The 20,236-nt window shown below is 40.6% G+C and overlaps 1 protein-coding gene across 3 annotated transcripts in view; it reads left to right on the top strand.

The window, feature by feature from the left end:
• LOC142490359 (glutamate carboxypeptidase 2-like) overlaps positions 1–20,236 on the top strand; it is a 123,567-nt gene that overhangs the window by 73,144 nt on the left and 30,187 nt on the right. For 2 of the 3 annotated variants that reach the window (XM_075592546.1, XM_075592547.1), the window contains exons 11-14: positions 2,521–2,603; positions 3,802–3,865; positions 5,962–6,029; positions 13,300–13,391. In XM_075592546.1, the coding sequence (XP_075448661.1) occupies positions 2,521–2,603; positions 3,802–3,865; positions 5,962–6,029; positions 13,300–13,391 (307 nt within the window). The remainder of the gene's footprint in view (positions 1–2,520; positions 2,604–3,801; positions 3,866–5,961; positions 6,030–13,299; positions 13,392–20,236) is intronic. The other variant, XM_075592550.1, reaches the window with a different exon arrangement.

Raw genomic sequence — 20,236 nt, 5'->3', positions numbered from 1 at the left:
TAGCAGTACACGTTGCCTTTAAATATGGCGCGCAATCAAAAACATGCTTGTTTCGCCTGATTCAGCAAGATTTGTGATTGTGCAACCTAACAGCACCCCGCCACGCACGCCGATACACCTGTGTGTGATCGGCTCATCATCGTGAGAGTGGGCGGATTTGTTTTCTGGTTGATTTTGAATGTATTCGGCATTTACTGCATACGGAGAGGGAAAAACGCCAATAACATGACTAATCGATAAGCTTGCCGATTTCACATAATCGTCGCTTACTGCATGAGGCCCTATGTGGGATACAGCCACAAAATATTGGATTTTCCATGTTATTTTTTGAGTTCAATTTCTTGTTTGAAATAGAATAACGGAAAGCTATTATTATATGTAGCACTGCTTCCCCCCCACCCCCCTCTGGGAGATCTTGCCTAAGCTACAGGTCCGTGGGGTGCGTGTTACCTGTGAGGGTCCAGGAGATGTATTAGGGGTGTATTTTTTATATGTATTGGGGGGGGGGTTGGGATATTTTTTTAATATCTATTGGGGGTTTGGGGTATATATTTTATATGTATTGGGGTGGGGTACTTTTTATATGTATTGGGGGTTTTTTTTAGATGTATTGGGGGGCTATATTTTTATGTGTATTGGGTGGTCTTGCATATTTTAGCATTGTGTCCAGTATTTTTGGACAAGCCACCTGGAAACCCTTCTCATGAGGGGGAGTGAGTCCTGTTGTAATATTTGAAAGCTGCAGACCAAGCAATATCCTACATGTGTTTTTTTTTTTTTTTTTAAATAAATCAGTTCTGTATTATAAAAAAATGCCACAAGTATTTTCTCAAACAACTCTGAATTAAATTATTAATGTATTATAATGCAACAAGCCTTTTTTGTTTCTATAACAACCATTTATAAAGTCACAGTCTTTTTGTGAACTCCCGAGCTGAATCTTAGCCGATCGATCAGCAACTTAGCTAATTACTTATCATTGTGTGGATTGTATTGATGCACATATTATAAGCGGAATTCTAATTTATTTTTTTTAAACGGCAGCTTGGACTGTCCTGTCAGGGGTTGCTTACCCTGCCGACTACACAAAATGTGCTGACTCGGAATACTTATTCAAACTATACTGATGGAAATGCTTGCTCTGTTTGTCGATATCACCCACGAGTACACACATGGATACGCCCACGCCAATTGTTAGTAAAATATTGTTTATTGAAATACTTGTCTTCGGACATTGTTAGCAGTCAGGATACCACACTATGCTGCACTATTCCAGCACCTAGAGGACAGTTATGGTATCACTATATATATGTCTGTGTGTGTGTGTGTGTGTGTGTATATATATATATATATATATATATATATATATATATATATATATATATATATATATATATATATATATATATATATATATTGTGACAGAGTCACTGACTCAGTAGGCTGTGACAGTGAATGGAAAGATGCTGGAGCCAATTCACCGAGTGTTAATCTCCTCAGACAGAGAAAGCACAGCTGAGGACTGATTAAACAGGGGCTGAACTATCAGTGAAACAAGTGCTTTAAAAAGCAGGAAGTTGCTCACACAGGTGAGCTTGTTTTTCCACGTGAGGGTGGAGAGAACTCTCCAGGCTAGGAAGCCGTCACTGCTCCTGCTCTGATCCCCCAGTCCTGCGAGGAGCTTTGCTGCTGGGACCAGCTGGGACCCCAACCTAGGATAAAGATAAACATTGCTGCGAGGCTGGACACAGCCTGCTCCCCGGAACCGTGTTCCTGTTTGCTACTGGAGCTGCAACAGATAAGACTTTATTATTACACTTATTGGTTATACTTTGTGTTGCATATGTTTTGGGCATAACCAGATTAGCTGGCTGTCCTGTTAGTAAGGGCTCAAGAAGTGAGTTAGTTTCCCTAACGGGAATAGGCTTTAATTTCTAGGAAGTAGTTTTTTAAAGGGACAGTGCACCCGTACTTTATTTTGGTTGTGGCTAATAAACCACTATAGTTGACCGTTTCCCGCGAGGCCGTCCTGCCACAATATATATATATATATATATATATATATATATATATATATATATATATAATTCCAGCACCTACTGGACAGTTATGGTGTGTGTGTGTGTGTTTTTTAATTATTATTTTTGTTCTAAAACATTTTTTTGGTGAGTGCAGAGGAGATAATTACCTTTATGATTTGATGTATTTAGTGAAGTAAATTAGACTGTTCAATTGTTTACAAAAGGTTATTGTTTGGCCGGCATTGTGGGATAACAACTTTAAGCATACAATATGTTGCTGTAGTGTCTATAAGTAAAGTAATCACTGATATACTTGACAAAGGGGCCTGTGTTTTGTTACTGTAAGTATCTTTAACCTGCAAATTCCAAGTATCTGCAATGCACACTTTTTCAATTAAAAACAAAAATGCATGTTGATATTCCACATAGCTGTACATTCATTTTCTGGTACAACTGGGTGTTTAACAGAATGAACCCGCTCACAGCATTGTCTTTACAGGGTGGAGGCCCAGGAGAACCATAATGTTTGCAAGTTGGGATGCAGAAGAATTTGGATTGTTGGGTTCTACTGAGTGGGCTGAGGTAAGTGATCTACATTTCCCTAATGTAGACATGGAAGCCAAATCTGGGGTTATGGCAAAAATTGTGCACTACAAAAAGCCCTAAGTCAAGAAAAATGAATTTGTATTTGAACTACAATAAATAATTCTGCGTTACTATTCCAGCCCCGTGTCCCAGTAGTGTAATAATTTCATGTTAACTACCTGGCATTTCTTATTGATCGCTACAAAAAAAAGTGTAGGAACTTTATAAAAAATGCCATACATCAGTTCCCCGGGGGGAAGGGGGGGTTCCACCAACCAAATAAATAGACCTGTATAAGACAAAATGCATTTATTTCCAAATTGTGGCCCTTGACTGCTGAAAGGTTTAGTTGTTTGAAATGGAAAGCACAATTTGCTAAGAGCCCTTTAACCAAATGTGAGACATAGGGTGCATGTAATGTAAATAAAACAATCCATATGGTTTGAGAGTGTGCATTTTTATCACTTCTATTTACATGGTGTATGACTCGGTGATGTATGACAGTGCAGTTTTTGGGAAACAACAGTATGTTCTAGCTCAGATGTGGCCAACTCAAGTCCTCAAGGGCCACCAACAAGTCAGGTTTTAAGGATATCCCTACTTCAGCACAGGTTGCCCATTCAGTGGCTCAGTCAACAACTGAGCCTGAGCCTGTTGACTGAGCCACTGAATGGGCAACCTGTGCTGAAGCAGGGATATCTTGAAAACCTGGCCTGTTGGTGGACCTTGAGCACTGAAGTTGGTCACCCCTGTTCTAAGTGGTACAACAATAGTTGAGTTCTTTCTCTTGCACTTGTTACTTGATTCTTGCATATATTCTGGAGTGACAGTGCACTGAATCTGTAATGGAATATTTGGGGCAGTACATTAGAGGGATCTGTTATGAATTAACTCTAAGTACAGTTTCCATTTGTGTACGCTAGCTGTGTTATAAGGTCAATAATTAACAGGGTCAGGCTGTTGCAGGAATGGTAAAACAGATGTCATCTTCCATAATGTTAGGAGTTACATTTACAAACTTTTACAATGTAAAAGTATAAGTAAATAGAACTTGATGGCATGTGTTTGACTGGTATGAAAAGAAAACATATGTTCCCAACCTCCTTGTTATCCTTATTCTTGTAACGTATGTTGATATTGCAATGTTTAGGTCCTTTATCAAAAATATTGTTTTTCCAATATTTCTTTCCAATAGGAAAATGTAAAAATACTCCAAAAACGAGCAGTGGCTTATATCAATGCTGACTCCTCTGTCGAAGGTAGACATTATTTACCTAAATACATGTAACCCCCCTCAATGGATTAACCAGGCTGCTGTGTGAAAGTAATAGTGGGAGAGTGTGTGCTGCCCCCCACGCTGTGTTACCATGGGGATACTGATGTAAGAAAGGGTATATAAGAAAGGGTGGAGGATCTAGAAGTTAGGTTCCCGGAGGACACGAGGAAGGGAGCCTCGGAAAGAGTGCATAGGTATGTCAATAAAGTAGTAGTACAGACTAGGCCCCCCACTTTATTATGTTGTTGGTAGGGACAGTGCCCCTCTAAGTTAGGATCCCAGAAGAAGGATAATGGAGTTCAATCTACCTCAAAGATCAGAAAACGGCATGCCACAGCGGGCCTCAGAAAAGAGGACTCCTGTGTGTCGGCGGATCAGCTCTAACCGCAGATGCACATAATATTCCTCTCAGAATATATGGAAGTGTCAGTTCCCAAACTGGCCAAAGGTATTGTGGTCACTTACAGAGGACCAAACAGGATTCCCATAGGGGCCTAGTGTAACCGGAGAAATACTGATAAAGATCCCGCAGCAACGAAAGGGGGCCAGGTTCCAGATAAGGAGCAACTAAGTCAACGCACCTCCATTTGAGTGTTAAGAGTGGGCACCAGTGTAAGCACTGTATTTATATAAGTCTGTTATTAAACCCAGTACAACGTTGTCAATAAGTGTATGAGCAGTCCCCGTGCCTGGGGACATGTTTAAAAGACAGTTATACTACAAAAGTTCCTGACGACCATTATTCTACATCCTTGATATCTCATAGCCCAGCCAGCGGCCTCCGTCACAGTAATCCACGCAGAGTAGCCAAACATTGCAAGATGATGTAAACACCTTAGGAGTCGGGCATGGAGGGTTACATACACATTTAGTTTACCATGTGCATACTGTGTATTGCATTAAATAAAGCTGCTTATAAAAGTAATTGGCAGCACTCAATATTATTCACTTCTAATTGGAATAATAGATCAGTCAAAAACCAAAACACTCAAAATGCCGTTTTCACTGTAATACAGAGAATCCATCTGTTACAGCTGACAAATGAGAGAGTTCCTCTTTAAAGGTTGACAACATTGTACTGTAAACCTAATATTCAAAAGTGTGACATTTCTAAGACTGCTTTAAGCCTGCATATTTATATTGTCTTTGTTGCAATTCTAAGTAGGTAAAAACTCAGTAGTTCTCACTTCACCAGAGTGAAATTATTTCCTCCCATTTCCAGTTAAGCCCCTGTTAGTTGTAGACCTTTATGAAATCCATCTCTTTGCAGGGACACTGCTGTGTTTGGTACAGTATACTGTATGTATACTGTACATCAAAAACACTTATAACCAGTTTCCTTGTGTTAAATGTAGCAACGTACAGCTGTTACCAGACTCACTGCGCCCAGAGCTGCGTGAAGAAAAGCAAAATGCTGCAGTAAAATGCTGCCGGGGACAGTAAAAACCGCGGCTGCCTTGGGGGCTCCGTTCCTCTAAATGGTTAGGAGACATGGAGACATTTCCTGCTGGCGGGTGATGCCGCGGTCAGGATTCCGCAGCCTCCTCCGGCAGCGCACGCAGTAAATCTGGCTACATTTGTACAGTGTTTCCATTGTGATTCAAGTATGCTAATTATTGTGATGCATATGAGAGGTTTCAATCAAAGTATTTCTTTTTAATCAATATTGTGCAAGGGGAAAATACATTGAAACATACACATTTTACAGTGTCCTTGAATACAAAGCACCATGTTCATTGAAGTGTAATAGATTGGATTATTTTGTTTCTCTGCCAGAATCCAAATGTGTATTTCATAATTAGCAAGAAAATAGAAATATATGCAAAGTATATAATTAAAAAAATTCAGATAGCTTTACGTTATATTGAATAAGAACGTCTTTCATTTATATAGGTGCTATTGCTTAACGACTACTGTGTATGTGCATCAACATCCAGTTTGTCTGTGGGCAAAATGCAACAAACATTTTTTTTTACAACACTTTTTTGATTTCATCTAATTAATTACTATATCTGACAGTTATCAACTTGAAAATAAGGGCTGAAAAATTACTTCTGAAATATACTATTTTTTTTACAGGGAATTATACTCTGAGAATTGATTGTACACCTCTAATGTATCAGCTGGTCTACCGCTTAACAAGAGAGGTAATTATCAACTAGACTATTACAATACATTTGTAATTTATTGCAAAAAAAAATAAAAAATGAACAAATTTATAATTGAAGTGATCAGTTTGTTGTGATGAGTTGCAGGTCAAGAGCCTTTATGTGTCAAGACTCCATTTTCACATGTAGCAGAGTTTCCCCCACCCTATGGGATATGTGGTGGCTACTGAGTGTGTGGTGTGTTACCTGAGGCTCACAGGAGGCCTGAACCTCTGCTGCTGGGAACCTGGGGTGTACCTTATCCGTCTGGTGACAGCACCTCCACCTGTGCGGGATCCTACTATGTCGGAAAACCCCGTCACAGGACCCAATACAAGAATACACACAATGGTATAGATAACAGGTTTACTAAAATGCAATGGAATAGAACGTGGCCTCGCACGGCCTTACCTACACACCATACCCTCAGTCCAACACCCTGTCCACACACTAGTGGGGTTTTCCCCAAATTACTGAGGTGCCCTGGGCACTCAACCTCCCAGTGTCCACAGAAGCCAACCCACCCAATGTATGTGTGACAGTGCTGCCCACAACCAGTGTTAGAGTTGGTGCACTTGTAGATGGAATACCATACAACAGGGGTGCGCAAACTGGGGGTCCGAGATTTTCCTGGGGGGCGGTGTGTGCGGGCGGTTGCAGAGGTCCTGCGCTCTTCCCCAAGGTATTTAATGTAATGCCGGGGGATCGCGTGAGGCCTCTGGAACTCTCAACTTACCGGGATTCAGAAGCGTGCTGACGCGTCGACATGGCAACGCAGCGTCAAATTACCCCGCAATGCCATTTGATGCCGGAAAACAAGGTAGGGGAGGCGCGAGCACCAGGGGGAGCAGGCAGGGGCAGCTCCAATAGTTTGTGCACCCCATACAAGTCAATGTAAGGTGTATTCCAGCTTTGGAAGGTGGCTTAAGGCAGAAGACTGATTTGTAAAAATGGGCCTTAAAGAGGTTAAGATCCAGGGGCCTTAAGGGCATACGTATCAAAGTAAAGGGGAGCAATTCTAGGACAAGAATTAACAAGTTATATCAAAGAAAGACATTTTATTGATTTCAATTTGGATTTTTTTTTATATACATACGGTGCATATACCTCTATATTTCAAGGAAAAATTGGTACGATTCTGAGGCAAAACAGCTGCACTGTTTTTTTTCATTGAAAGAAAAAAATCCCATTAAAATCAATTTCAATCAAAATCAAAATCAATACATTAAAATCAATGGGATTTTTTCCTAGATTCATCTGGTGCTGGTAGTCCCAGAATTATTGCAAATAGTAAATATACTGTAGGCCTACAGTATGTGTATTAGTGCCTATGGTGTTTATCAGTGTTAATAAGTGTTTATGGTGTTAGATTAAAGGAATTATAAGTGTAAAAGTGTGTTAAGAACTTTGTGCACTGGGGTACAATATCATCAGGTGCCGGCATTATGGTCATCAGGTATAAATAGCAGGACAATGTGGAAATGGGTTCCTAAAACATATTTGTTTAGAAAATGTTTTACCAGGAAGTAATACATTCAGAGTTACCTCTCGTTTTCAAGTATGTCCTGGGCACAGAGTTATAATGACAAATACATGGTTACAGATACATAGTTACAATGAGTGAAAAGGGTTATACAGTACATTATATACAAGACATTGTATGCACAGTTAAAGATAATATATATTATAGGCGTATATTACAGTTACAGACCAGATAAAAATGTGAGACAGCTGTAGTTTTGAAAGAACTTCGACTGGTGGCGGCAGTGAGAGTCTCCTAAGACTGTTCCAGTTTTGGGGTGTACGGTAAGAGAAGGAGGAGCGGCCGGATACTTTGTTGAACCTTGATACCATGAACAGTCTTTTGGCATCAGATCTCAGATGATAAGTTCTGCATGTGGTAGGGGTGAGCAGCTTGTTCAGATAGGTGGGTAGCTTGCCCAGAAAGTATTTGAAGGCAAAACAGGAAAGATTAACTTTGCGCATAGACTCAAGTGATGACCAATCTAGTTCTTTGAGCATTTCACAGTGATGTGTGTTGTAATTGCATTGGAGGACATAGCGGCATATTGAGTTTTAGGGGGTATCAAGTTTGCTGAGGTGTTTGGGGTGCCGTGCCATATAATATGTCCCTATAGTCTATAATTGGCATCAGCATCTGCTGTACGATGCACTTTCTGACCAGCAGACTTAGGGAGGATTTGTTCTTATATAGTACAGTACACCTAGTTCGGCATAGGTTTTGGACATCAGTGTACTAATGTGCAACCCAAATGTTAAATGGGAGTCAAACGATATGCCCAAATATTTTAAACTAGTAACAGGGGCTAGGATAGTATTAGAGTTGGTTCTGAACTGTAGCTCCTTCATTGGAAGCTTTAGAAATTTAGCCTCGTACCCAAATACCATTGTCACAGTCTTGTCAGTGTTTAGAAACAGTTTGTTTTGGGATATCCAATTCGCAAGTCTCAAAAAAGTCAGATTGAAGTACGTGTCCAAGATCAGAGAGTTACGGCTGTGTGCATATAAGATTGTGTTATCCACATACATGTGTATTGGGGCTTCCTTACAATCTATAGGAAGAACATTAATGAACACTGAGAAGAGTAGGGGCCTGAGAACGGGGCCTGAGAACAGAGCCTTGCGGGACACTGCAGGTGATATCCAAGGGGTTGGAGTTAGTGCCCGAGATAGACACATGTTGGGATCTACCTCTTAGGTAGGAATGAAACCAGTTTAAACATGGTTCCCTATTTCAGAGCTCTGGAGTTTGTTAAGCAAGGAAACATGATCAACAGTATCAAAAACCTTTGCAAAATCTAGGGATATTGCACTAGTGAGTTGTCCCTGTTCCATTCCACACTGGATCTCATTACAAACTTTTAGCAGGGTAGTTACCATGGAGTGTATGGGCGAAAGCCAGATTGGAATTGGCTAGGGAAATTTGCCTTGGTACAGTAATCATTTTTCCATGACTTTGGATAGTATTTGCTCTACAGTATATGATTTCCCTGCTTTAGACTAAAAAATGTGTTTCATCCTAGTGTATATACAGTAGCCTGTATAATCTTCTTAAAGCCACTAGTGCTAAAAACTCAATTTGTGTTTGAACATCTAATGCACCTCTAAATATACAGGGTTTATCTACTGTTGCAAAACTGGGGCAAAATCTGTGCAAAACAATTGCATTTGATAGAGAATAAAAACTCTGTGCAAAAGAATTGCCCCCAGATTTATCACGGGACAAAACTCATATTGCTTTCAATGGGATTCCTTTTGTTTAATGAATATTGCTCAGTTTTTTTGCCCTGATATTGCAGCCGGTGCACTTGAGTAAATAAACCCCAATGTCTCATGTAGGACCAACCCCAATTAATCATAGTGATATCTTTATTAGGTTAAGAGAAGGGAATGAATGCCTTTTAAATATGAGATAGACAAGTAAAAGTATTTTTAGTCATTCTTAAAATGTTAGTAAACATATTAACCCCGACCACCCACCATGTTGCACATAAAAATAGGTACTACTATAGTTCCTCTACAGTTGCTGGATGCATTTACTTCAAAACAATTCTTATGGAAGTTACCTAACCTACAGTATGCACCTTATCACACACAAAAATATATTTGTTTAATCCAGTAGGTACAGCAGGTCTTACAGGACCCAGCACCCACGTAGTGTACCTGCTAAATACAGTAGGTACAGTTTGAAGTCCTGGGTAACCTGAAGTGCAGAATGTGTTGTATTTCCTTCCTCTCTATCTGATCCAAAGTAGGCATATGTACTGTAAGTCGTGCATAAATCTAATATCTTGGGGATGGATAAAACAATATTAACCGTGGTATAAATACTTATATTTCCCTTGGTTTGTAATGATCACCAATCACCAAGGGTTAGCCCATTAAACATACAGTATTGGTTCTGTTCAATGTAAAGCTGCTCCTTTAAGGAGACTACATGCATCACTGCTACAGAACCATGACGTCATAAAGGATTCTCCTGCAGCACTTTATGATGTCATGAGAACCTAATGTAGTTCTACAGGGTTGTTTTGCTTTTCAGCTCCTCAGCAATGGATATGATTAAAGTACTTCTGCTTTACGGCTTTTTTATCATTTTTTATATGCTGGATATTACTGAAGACTTTGTGGTTTATTTACTATTTCATATACTGTACTACAAGGATCTCAGTACACTGTTTGTCTTCTACCTTGTTCTTCTTGTGCTTTACTAAGGTAACATCTCAGATACTTGAGTGCAATTTCTTGTAATCTATACTTTCCCTCTGTAGATGCGTTAGTGTTTATACATATGTAGCAGAAGTTGTTACCACCGTTCATGTACAAAATAATGCGTTATCACAGGTTATTTATCTCCTTAACCATTGCTTTCAATGGCACTACAATTAAAAAACACACAAGCATTGCGCTAATGGGAGCTATGTCACTATATCTCTACCCTCAAAATGTAGATGTGCACTTCATATGTTATATGATTTTGGGGCGAACTACTTTTTCGTTAGCAAACTTATGTCTTCTAATTTTAGCAGCATAATAATTGCTTAAATCGTCCTGAAGGAAAATAAGATGAAGGTGCTTTGCTCCGCTGATAATTGATAACTATATGTTGTGATTGCCTAATTCAATGATACAGTGCCAAATAGAATGATGTCCCCTACAGATGCAGTCAGATTAATTTAGCAGTAGTCCGCAAAGAAACTGCAGATGAAAAGCTGCCTGACCACAGCCAGATCGCGGATTCCCCACGGCCAGACTAATTGATCATCTGGATTAACACATCAGGGGTCCCTGCTTCTGAATGGGAACGCTGTGTTAATCCTACCAGGCCGCATTAGTCTGGAAGAGCTGTTAAGAGAGAGCAGGCAGAATCGGTCCCTCTCTCTGCGCGCCTCTTAACAGGTGATCGCAATGTTTTTATTTTAATTACATAGTATTGAAGCAGGGGGTTTCCAAGCTGAACAGCATTCATTTAAGCTTCGGGGACCTCTGCTTCCTGAGTTACAGGCCTCCTACGTATGGAATGCCGGTATCTCCTGCAAGAGTAATTATCCCGTGTGACGACCCACGTGACGGGACATTTAAATGTGCAGGAGATACAGGCACCCCATAACGGGAGTTCCGTACAGAAGCAGGGACCCCTGCTGTGTTAATCCGGTTGGGAAATTCCACCCCTGCTTTGCACTTGTCAGTGATAAGGCCACACTTAGTCCAAGGTTCACCCGCTCAAGTGCTGGGCAGGTTGGAGATAAATTTCACTGCATCTGTAAATAATGAATGGCATCACTAACATAGCTTTCTGCCCAATATCTTATAAAATCAAGCAAAAAATGCATTTTCTATAAATAAATTATTTATTGCTTTGAACCAAGTAAAAATTAATGTATATTCTTTTCTGCATATGCCTAGAAAATGTTCATTGATACTGTAGATCTCCTGAATAGATTAATGTAGCATTTTGTTTTAGCAGTGTAGTTACTGAACATTATCACAGACTGGGTTTCTGTCTGCTCTGCCTAAGACGTTTCCTCATTGAATGTGAATATTTTTGCAATTGCATGAACAAGAAAAAGACGCACACTCTCCATTATCGCTATCAAATGAGAACTGTAACGAGGTGCTGATATATGCAGTGCTGACAAAACATTTTGTGCATCATTTACTAAACCATGGTAGCAGTTTAGAACATGTTAATGTTTTCCATTTCACAGTCCTTGTTACCACCTATTAAACTGCTAGCACGGTTAACTAAATACTTGCAGCATCTATTTTAATGAAGAAAATAACAATATTATGATAATAGCTACATTTGAAATGCATTTTTAAATAGGGATGGGAGGGTTCAAAATCATGACTTTGCAAAGTTCAAAGTTCATTCGGATGTACGAGTGGAACATTTCTAATCCTAGGAAAAGATCTGCCAAAACCTGTTTTTTGGGGCAAAAATTGCAAAAAAAACAAAAAACTTGCGCACCTTTTATTTATATAAAACATAAAGTTATGCAATTCAAAACACTGTTTCTCTGTTAGAAATAAGAAACAGAACAACATTCCTGTCCCTTGATTAGGTGACTTTTGAATATTAAATTGGTATTAGAGTTTAAAATTATGTACTATATTTATTTCAACTTCCCACTAGTTTTAAATGGCAAAACTTGTCTAAGTTTTAAGGCTGTTTACTAGAGATGTGCGAACTTTAAATATTGGCAAACCATGTAAAATATGCTGATTCTGTTCCATTTGCGAAAAATCTAACTTTTCCCAGGTAAAAATGTCCACAAATGTCTCTCTCTCTCAAAACCCCATATTTCAGGGTTGATAGTTCAACAGTTTCACGCGAGAATCTCAAAGTTTGATTGAAATTGGCGATTTTTTTTCGAAAGTTTGAGGGAAACAGAGGTGAACCAAATTTGGTTAGATTCACACACATCTCTACTGTTTATAGCACTTACAGCAGGGTTGTCACCTGGAAAAGCTTTAGCCAGAGCTAATCTGAAAATCTGAGACGCTATGGCAACTGTTTCCAAGCGTTTGAAACGGTCCATCTTCCAAAAGGCAATTTTTTTACTTATGTATGATCTGGTTTTTTTTTAAGATGGAAACTAGGGAGTCCACAGAGCTGAAATGTGCTATTTTCAGCTCGGGGGACCCTTCGGTTCCTTTCGCTTGGAATGCCAGGAAGTGTTGGCTCTACCTTCTCCAGTAAGTGTCTTAGAAATCAGGGGGTAGCCTGAAACAATCCTAGGTCATCTTCGAGATCCTCTGATGCTCATCTTGGGGATCCCAGGGAAAACTGCTGCTTTATGGGGTTATGTACCCATAAACTCCCATTTAAAAGAATAAGGATTACACTTAATTGAATAATTTTATTGGCTTAATGAGGCTGGGAAAATGCATTCTTTCTCTTTTTGTCACTCTATACCCACCCTTGTCTTTGTCACTGTGCTCAGAGATCTCCCATCATGTACATCCCTTCTAAACCTCTGAGCCCCGGCTCTAAGCATCTTGGGGCCCCCAAAGAGGGCAGCGTAGGAGATCTATAGCCGTTTGATCTCATAAGATTTTCATATCTAATTCCACTTATTACTTTGTACAAGAGTTTCGCATTTAACAAAAAAAGTATTGCCCAAATATCACAATAAATCTGTTAAAGATAAGATAAAAGTTGTCATACAGAAGTAACATGATAGAGCACTGCCTGGCTCCAGTTTATTAGTGGTGAATAAAACATGTTTATATGCATTTCCTCTAGATTGATAGTCCAGACGAGGGTTTTGAAGGCAAATCTCTCTATGAAAGCTGGCATCAGAAAGACAACTGGACTGAATATAAAGATGCTCCAAGGTAACAGACCTTCACAACACCCGAATCTGCAATGTACAGTATTGTCAGTGTCACAAGCACTGAAGAGGTTGATGTGCAGATGCAACAAAGGTTATTGCACTCCCAGATCACACAGAATAACACACATTTTCCATAGGATTAAATGGCAGGGATTAACGTAGAATATCCCAATGAAAACCTGTCAGCGGGTGAAATAACATTTGCTACATCTGTAGGTCACGTGCTTCCTGATCAGTGAGAATTGGTGGTTACAAATAAGCCAAATATGATTTTTATATCATCACTTATATCATTCTTTTGAAACTCGATCTGTCGTTTTCCTGACTCCCCTTTCGTAAAAGAACAATTAAATGCTAGTTAATGTCGGTCTTTCCTCGTCACTCGCCCCCTATGTGAGGAGTGTGGTAATGCATCGCTAAAATGCTGACATTTCCTTCAAGTAAACATTTACATGTCAAATTTAACAGGTGGCACATTTCAGGAATCCGAAGTATGATGCACATGTACAGTGCCTTATGAAAGCAAATGCATAGGTTGTATACACTACCCAAAAATTGTGTGTAAATACATACTAATTCTTAGAAAGATTACAGAAAAGTTAGTTTTGTCATCTTGAAAAGTATTTCCGCTGAAGTACTGTATTTCTTCCTTGATAAATCTAAATGAGTCAATTTAAACTGTTTGATAGATGTGCACAGAAACCAATGTATTTAGTATCCACAAAACCGTAAATAGCAGTACTTTATCTCTTTTAAAGTGGATGGAGATGTGTACTTCCTTCTGCTAGTGCTACAGATGCAGCATTACGGTTAGTCGTGCTGCCACCCCTAAATCTGATGCGGCACCGTATTATTTTCATCTGTGCTCGCGGTCTCAGTAAGGAGACTTAATGACCATCAGGATTAACACGGCGGGGGTCCCTGCATTTCAATGCGCACTTAGAGTGAGACTGTACCAGTCACTCTACCTGCGCGCCTCTAATAGGCGATCGCACAGCTTTTATTTGATTTTAATAACACAGTATTGAAGCAGGGGGTCTCCGGGGCTGAATAGCATTAATCTCAGCCTCGGGGACCCCTTGCTTCCTGAGTTACAGGCCCCATTATGGGGTGCTGGTATCGCACTGCATTGTTTTAAATGTCCCGATCACATGGTCCGTGACGTGAGAGAATTTAAACATGGTGGGGATACCGGCACTCCATAACTGGGTTTGTAACTTGAGAAGCATGGGGTCCCCAGAGTTAAATCACATTAATTTCAGGTCCGGAGACCCTCTGCTTCAATACAGCGTTATTAAAATAAAATAAAAGCTGTACAATCTCCTGTTAGAGGCGCGCAGGTAGAGTGATGGATTCAGTCTCACTCTTATTGCGTGTCTCTTACAGACAGGTTCAGGCAGGTAGGATTAACAAAGAGTGAGTCCCATCCAAACGCAGGGACCCCACTGCGTTAGTCCTGATGCGCCATTACCGACTGCTAGGCGGCGTTGCCGCGTACTGTCAAGGCATTGCACATGGATGAAGTAAAAATGGAAAAAATGTGTGGTGCTCTAAAAGAAGCCTCAAAATGTATTTGCAGAAAACTATAACATTCAATATTTCATATGATATTCCTGAGATGAAACCGCTCGGTAATCAATAAGTGGAAAACAATCCAACATGAATCACTTCTCCATTGTAATCTGACTAGTGGGCTAGGACCCCCACAAGCACTGCAGTAAGGGGCCACACAATAAATAAAAGTGTCCCAACATAAAGCATCAGAATGGAGTGTTTGCCAGTGATAAAATAACTCACATTTGGAGTGGATGTTGTCCTTGTAGATATCAAATATTCTTCTTTTCCAATGGGGGGTGTGCATCCGTTTTTTCTGATAGAGATAGAAGCAAGGAAAAAGCAGGCACTGTTTCTCAAGGAAAAGGCAAAAAATTGAGTAAAGTCAACGAGAGCGTTTGCCCTTAAAAAAATTATATAACGGAACCAGCAAAAAGAAAGGGGCTACTCACCTACGGATATAAAATAATCATTAGATGAGGTCAATAACATTACCAGAGAAGAATTGTTGTTTAAACAGAGAAAAAAGAGCTTGAAAAATGACACCAAGGCCAATCAACCGTTATTCATTACTCCGTACAATACTCAAGTGGGTCAGCTAAAACACATTATTAAAAAACATTGGGAGATCCTCTCAGGAGATCCTCTTCTTAAACATGTTTATTCAGAGGGTCCCCAATTTGTTTTCAGAAAAGCCAGAACCATTGCCAACTCAGTGTCCCCAAGTCTTTTTTCTAGTAAACAAAATTGTAATATTAGGCGGTTATCTAAAGGAAGCTTTAAATGTCTTAAGTGCATTTCATGTAAATATATGCTCCCAGGTTCTACTTTTACATCGTTTGCCACTGGGTGTGAGTTCCCAGTAACATCATTTATCAATTGTGATACCACATTCGCAGTTTGTTTTGAACTGCGGATGTGATAAACAATATGTGGGTCGCACTTCACGTGCTCTAAAATCCCACATTAGGGAACACATGAGACTCATAAGGAATGGTGACCTCACTCACCCAGTGGCACAACATTTCACCAATTGCAGATTGGGAAATATTGATACGTTCTCATATATGGGCATAGAGCAGGTGTCAGATCCAGTCAGAGAGGGCAATAGGATGGAACTCTTAGCAAACGAGAACATTATTGAATTTTCACACTCAAAACAAGAATACCAGATGGCCTCAACTCTGACTGGGATCTGGCGCCTTACTTACGCTAATTAATGTTTAGAATGAATGTTTAGAATTTGTACTACTGCTTTAACTCTTCATGTCTTTAGGAAATATTCCACATTGTGTAGGTAGCATCCTTAGAGGGATTGTTCATGATTATGAATTATATTATATTTACATCATTCTTAGGTTTTTTATTTGAACTCCCCATCTTGCAAAATACTTCTGTGTTCACAAATATATATATATATATTTTTTTTGTGTGTTATTGATACTTAACATTTTGATTATGTATTTTTCAACTTTAATCAAATTTAGTATTCTTTAGTTTAAAGGGGATTTTTTCAATTGATAATGACCAACTAATTATTTATTAATTATTATTATAACGATATATATACATTTTTTTCATACTATATTATTATTTATATTAATGAATTGATTCAGTTCTCATTTCCTTACCATACAGCTTATTATACAGTTTCTTTCTTTCAAGTGGACATACATGCTTACTATTACCATTAAATAAGTTTATGTATATGCTTATAAACATTGCTACTAGATTACCCACTTGATAGATAATTATTTTCTTTGATTAGAGATTTTCATATATTTATGATGTTTCTTTTTAATTTGATATTTGTTTTCCTGTGATTCTCTAGTTCTGAAAACGATATCTAGTGCTCATATGTCTTTTCCTATGTGAATATTGCGTTTTTAAGATTTGAGTGTTTTTTGTCAATAAAGTTGTGTTAGTTTGTACAATACGTGCTGACGTCATTACGTATGCGTCACTCCTGAGGAGTTTCAGGAAGTGAACTGCGAATGGACGACAGCACGTTTTAAGGGTATTTAAGCAGACTGGTGAGTACTGTACCTTAGTTGGTCACCTTGATAAAGAGCTCACGCTCGAAACGCGTTGGTGGGGGTCTTTGTACCTCGTAATGTAGCTGTATCTTTTTGCTGGTTCCATTAAATAATTCTCCTTGACTTTACTTAATTTTCTGCTTTTTCCTTGCTTTGCACATGGATGAAGAGCCCATACTCGCAGGCAAGCGACCGACCTTAGTGCTACAGTACATTGGTATTTCACCTTTATCTGCAACTATGGTCAGTTGATAGGTGACTTTGTTGAAATTCGATTAGTGGGATTTTTTTTTGACATTTCGAAATAAATTTGAAAAAAATTGCGAACATTGTGCAAATATTGTTGACACATTTATTTGCTAATTTTTTTATATTCTCTTTGCAAATTTGCTAACTTGCGAGTTTTCACAAATTTGTGATTTTTTTTTTTTTTTTAAGTGAAACTTCTTTAGTGGCACCTAGTCAATTTTGATGGAACAAAACTCCTTCATGGAGACGAAAATGTAAAACGGAAATGACGTCACGCTCCTAACGGCCGCCGCTCCCCCCACACGCCCGCTGACATATGCCGCGCATGTGTAGTAGTGATGGCGCTGCTGACGGATGCCACGCATGTGCAGAAGCACCTGGCATCGCTCAGTTCTCCGGAGTGCATGCGCACAGGCTTCTGGAGCACAGCAGAGCGTCGCGCATGGGCAGCAGAGGAGAAGAGAACAGGGAGCACAGACCACCAACCCAGACCCCCTGTGTCAAACACCCTGTCACTCACAAACACACACACACAGACATACACTTTCACGCACTGTCACACACACACTTCTCCCACACTCCGCACACTGATGGCAGGGGTGGAGGCGTGGGGCTCCTGCTCTCCTCTCTCTGTCGTTACCGAACCCTTCCTATTCAACCCTCTCTTGCTTTTCCCTCCTTTGAGGCTCACACTGTCCAGATTTTCTCTCCTCTCCCTGTTCATGTGGCGGTCATCTATCGCCCACCTACCTCTACTCATCCTGCCTTTCTCTCTCACTTTGAATCCTGGCTCTCTTTCTTCCTCTCCTCAGACTCCCCTGTTCTTCTCCTTGGGGACTTCAATTGCCACATTGATGACCCCTCTCTCCCTTGGCCTTCCCGCTTTCTTTCTCTAACCTCTTTTTTTGGCCTTCAACAGTGGACTGCTGCCAGAACCCACAAGGATGGCCACTACTTAGACCTGGTTTTCACTAAGAACTTCTCTCTCTCCGATTTCTCCATTTCCCCTTTTCCTCTCTCTGACCATCATCTAATCTCATTCTCTCTATCTCGCTTCTCCCCTTCTCCACCTCCATCTACACCCCGGTTCTGCAGAAACCTGCGCTCTTTTCACTTACCTGACTTTGAGTCCACTTTACGCTACTCCCTCTCCTCTCTCAGCTCTGCTACAGACCCCGACAACCTGGTCAGGAACTACAACTCTGTCTTGTCCTCCTCTCTTGATCTACATGCCCCACTTTCTCTCTGCCGCACTCGCCCTTCTAACCCTAGACCCTGGCTAAATTCCCACACACGCATGCTGCGTTCCTCCACTCATTCCTCTGAACGCCTCTGGAGGAAGTCTCACACTCTCGCAGACTTCCTTCACTACAAATTTATGCTATCCTGTTTCAACTCTGCCCTCTCGCAAGCTAAACAAGCCTACTTTTCTGCACTAATCAACATGCACAAGTCTAACCCACGCCGACTGTTCTCTGTCTTTGATACTCTACTCAAACTACCCTCAGCTGCCTCTCCTTCCTCCATCTAAGCTCAGGACTTTGCTGACTATTTTAAGGAAAAGGTGGAATCCATACGTCAGAACATCCCCTCTGTTTCTTCTTCCCATCCTACACCTCTTCCTAACTCTCCTCCTGCCTTCCTTGACTCTTTTTCCACTGTCTCAGAGGAGGATGTGTCGCTGTTGATCGCCACTTCTCCCTCTACCACTTGCCCTCCTGACCCCATTCCCTCCCATCTCCTAAAACCTCTTGCTCCTACTATAATCCCTATGCTCACACACATTTTTAACTCCTCCCTCTGCTCTGGAACCTTTCCATCCTCCTTCAAACCATGCAACAGTCATACCATTACTCAAAAACAGCAAGCTTGACCCTACCTGTCTTTCTAACTATCGACCTGTCTCCCTCCTGCCTTTTGCCTCTAAACTCCTTGAACGTCTTGTATTCTCTCGCTTGCTCCATTTTCTCAACACCTATTCTCTCCTAGACACTCTACAATCTGGCTTCCGCACTGCTCACTCCACGGAAACAGCCCTCACTAAAATAACTGACGACCTCCATGCTGCCAAAGACAGAGGTCATTACACTCTGCTCATATTACTCGACCTCTCTGCAGCATTTGACACCGTGGACCACCCTCTTCTCCTTCACATTCTCCATACTCTTGGTATTCGGAACAAAGCTCTATCCTGGATCTCATCCTACCTCTCCCATCGTACTTTCAGTGTCTCTTCTGCTAACACCTCCTCCTCCTCTATTGATCTCTCTGTGGGGGGGTACCCCGGGGCTCTGTCCTGGGACCTCTTCTCTTTTCTCTGTACACACTCTCTCTAGGTGACCTATTAACATCTTTTGGGTTTAAATATCACCTCTATGCTGACGACACACAAATATACTTTTCAACACCTGACCTTACACCTGCTATACAGACCAAAGTTTCTGAATGTCTCTCTGCTATATCATCCTGGATGGCCCTCCGTCGCCTTAAACTTAACATGGCTAAAACAGAGCTCCTCATACTTCCTCCCAAACCTGGCCCTACTACCTCCTTCCATATTACTGTTGGAACTACGATCATCCACCCAGTAGCCCAAGCACGCTGCCTAGGGGTCACACTCGACTCCTCTCTCACATTCGCCCCTCACATTCAAAACATTTCTAAAACTTGTCGATTTTCCTCCGCAATATCACAAAGATACGCCCTTTCCTCTGTTGCTCGACTGCTAAAACTCTGACTCAGGCCCTCATTCTCTCCCGTCTTGATTACTGTAACCTCCTGCTGTTCGGCCTTCCTGCCTCTCACCTGTCACCCCTACAATCTATCCTAAACGCTGCTGCCAGAATCACTCTACTCTTTCCTAGATCTGTCTCAGCATCTCCCCTCCTGAAATCCCTCTCCTGGCTTCCAATCAAATCCCGCATCTCACACTCCATTCTTCTCCTCACTTTTAAAGCTTTACACTCTTCTGCCCCTCCTTACATCTCAGCCCTAATTTCTCGCTATG

Source organism: Ascaphus truei, chromosome 3 (assembly GCF_040206685.1).
Source record: "Ascaphus truei isolate aAscTru1 chromosome 3, aAscTru1.hap1, whole genome shotgun sequence".
NCBI lineage: Eukaryota > Metazoa > Chordata > Amphibia > Anura > Ascaphidae > Ascaphus > Ascaphus truei.
This window is presented reverse-complemented; position numbering and strand designations above follow the sequence as displayed.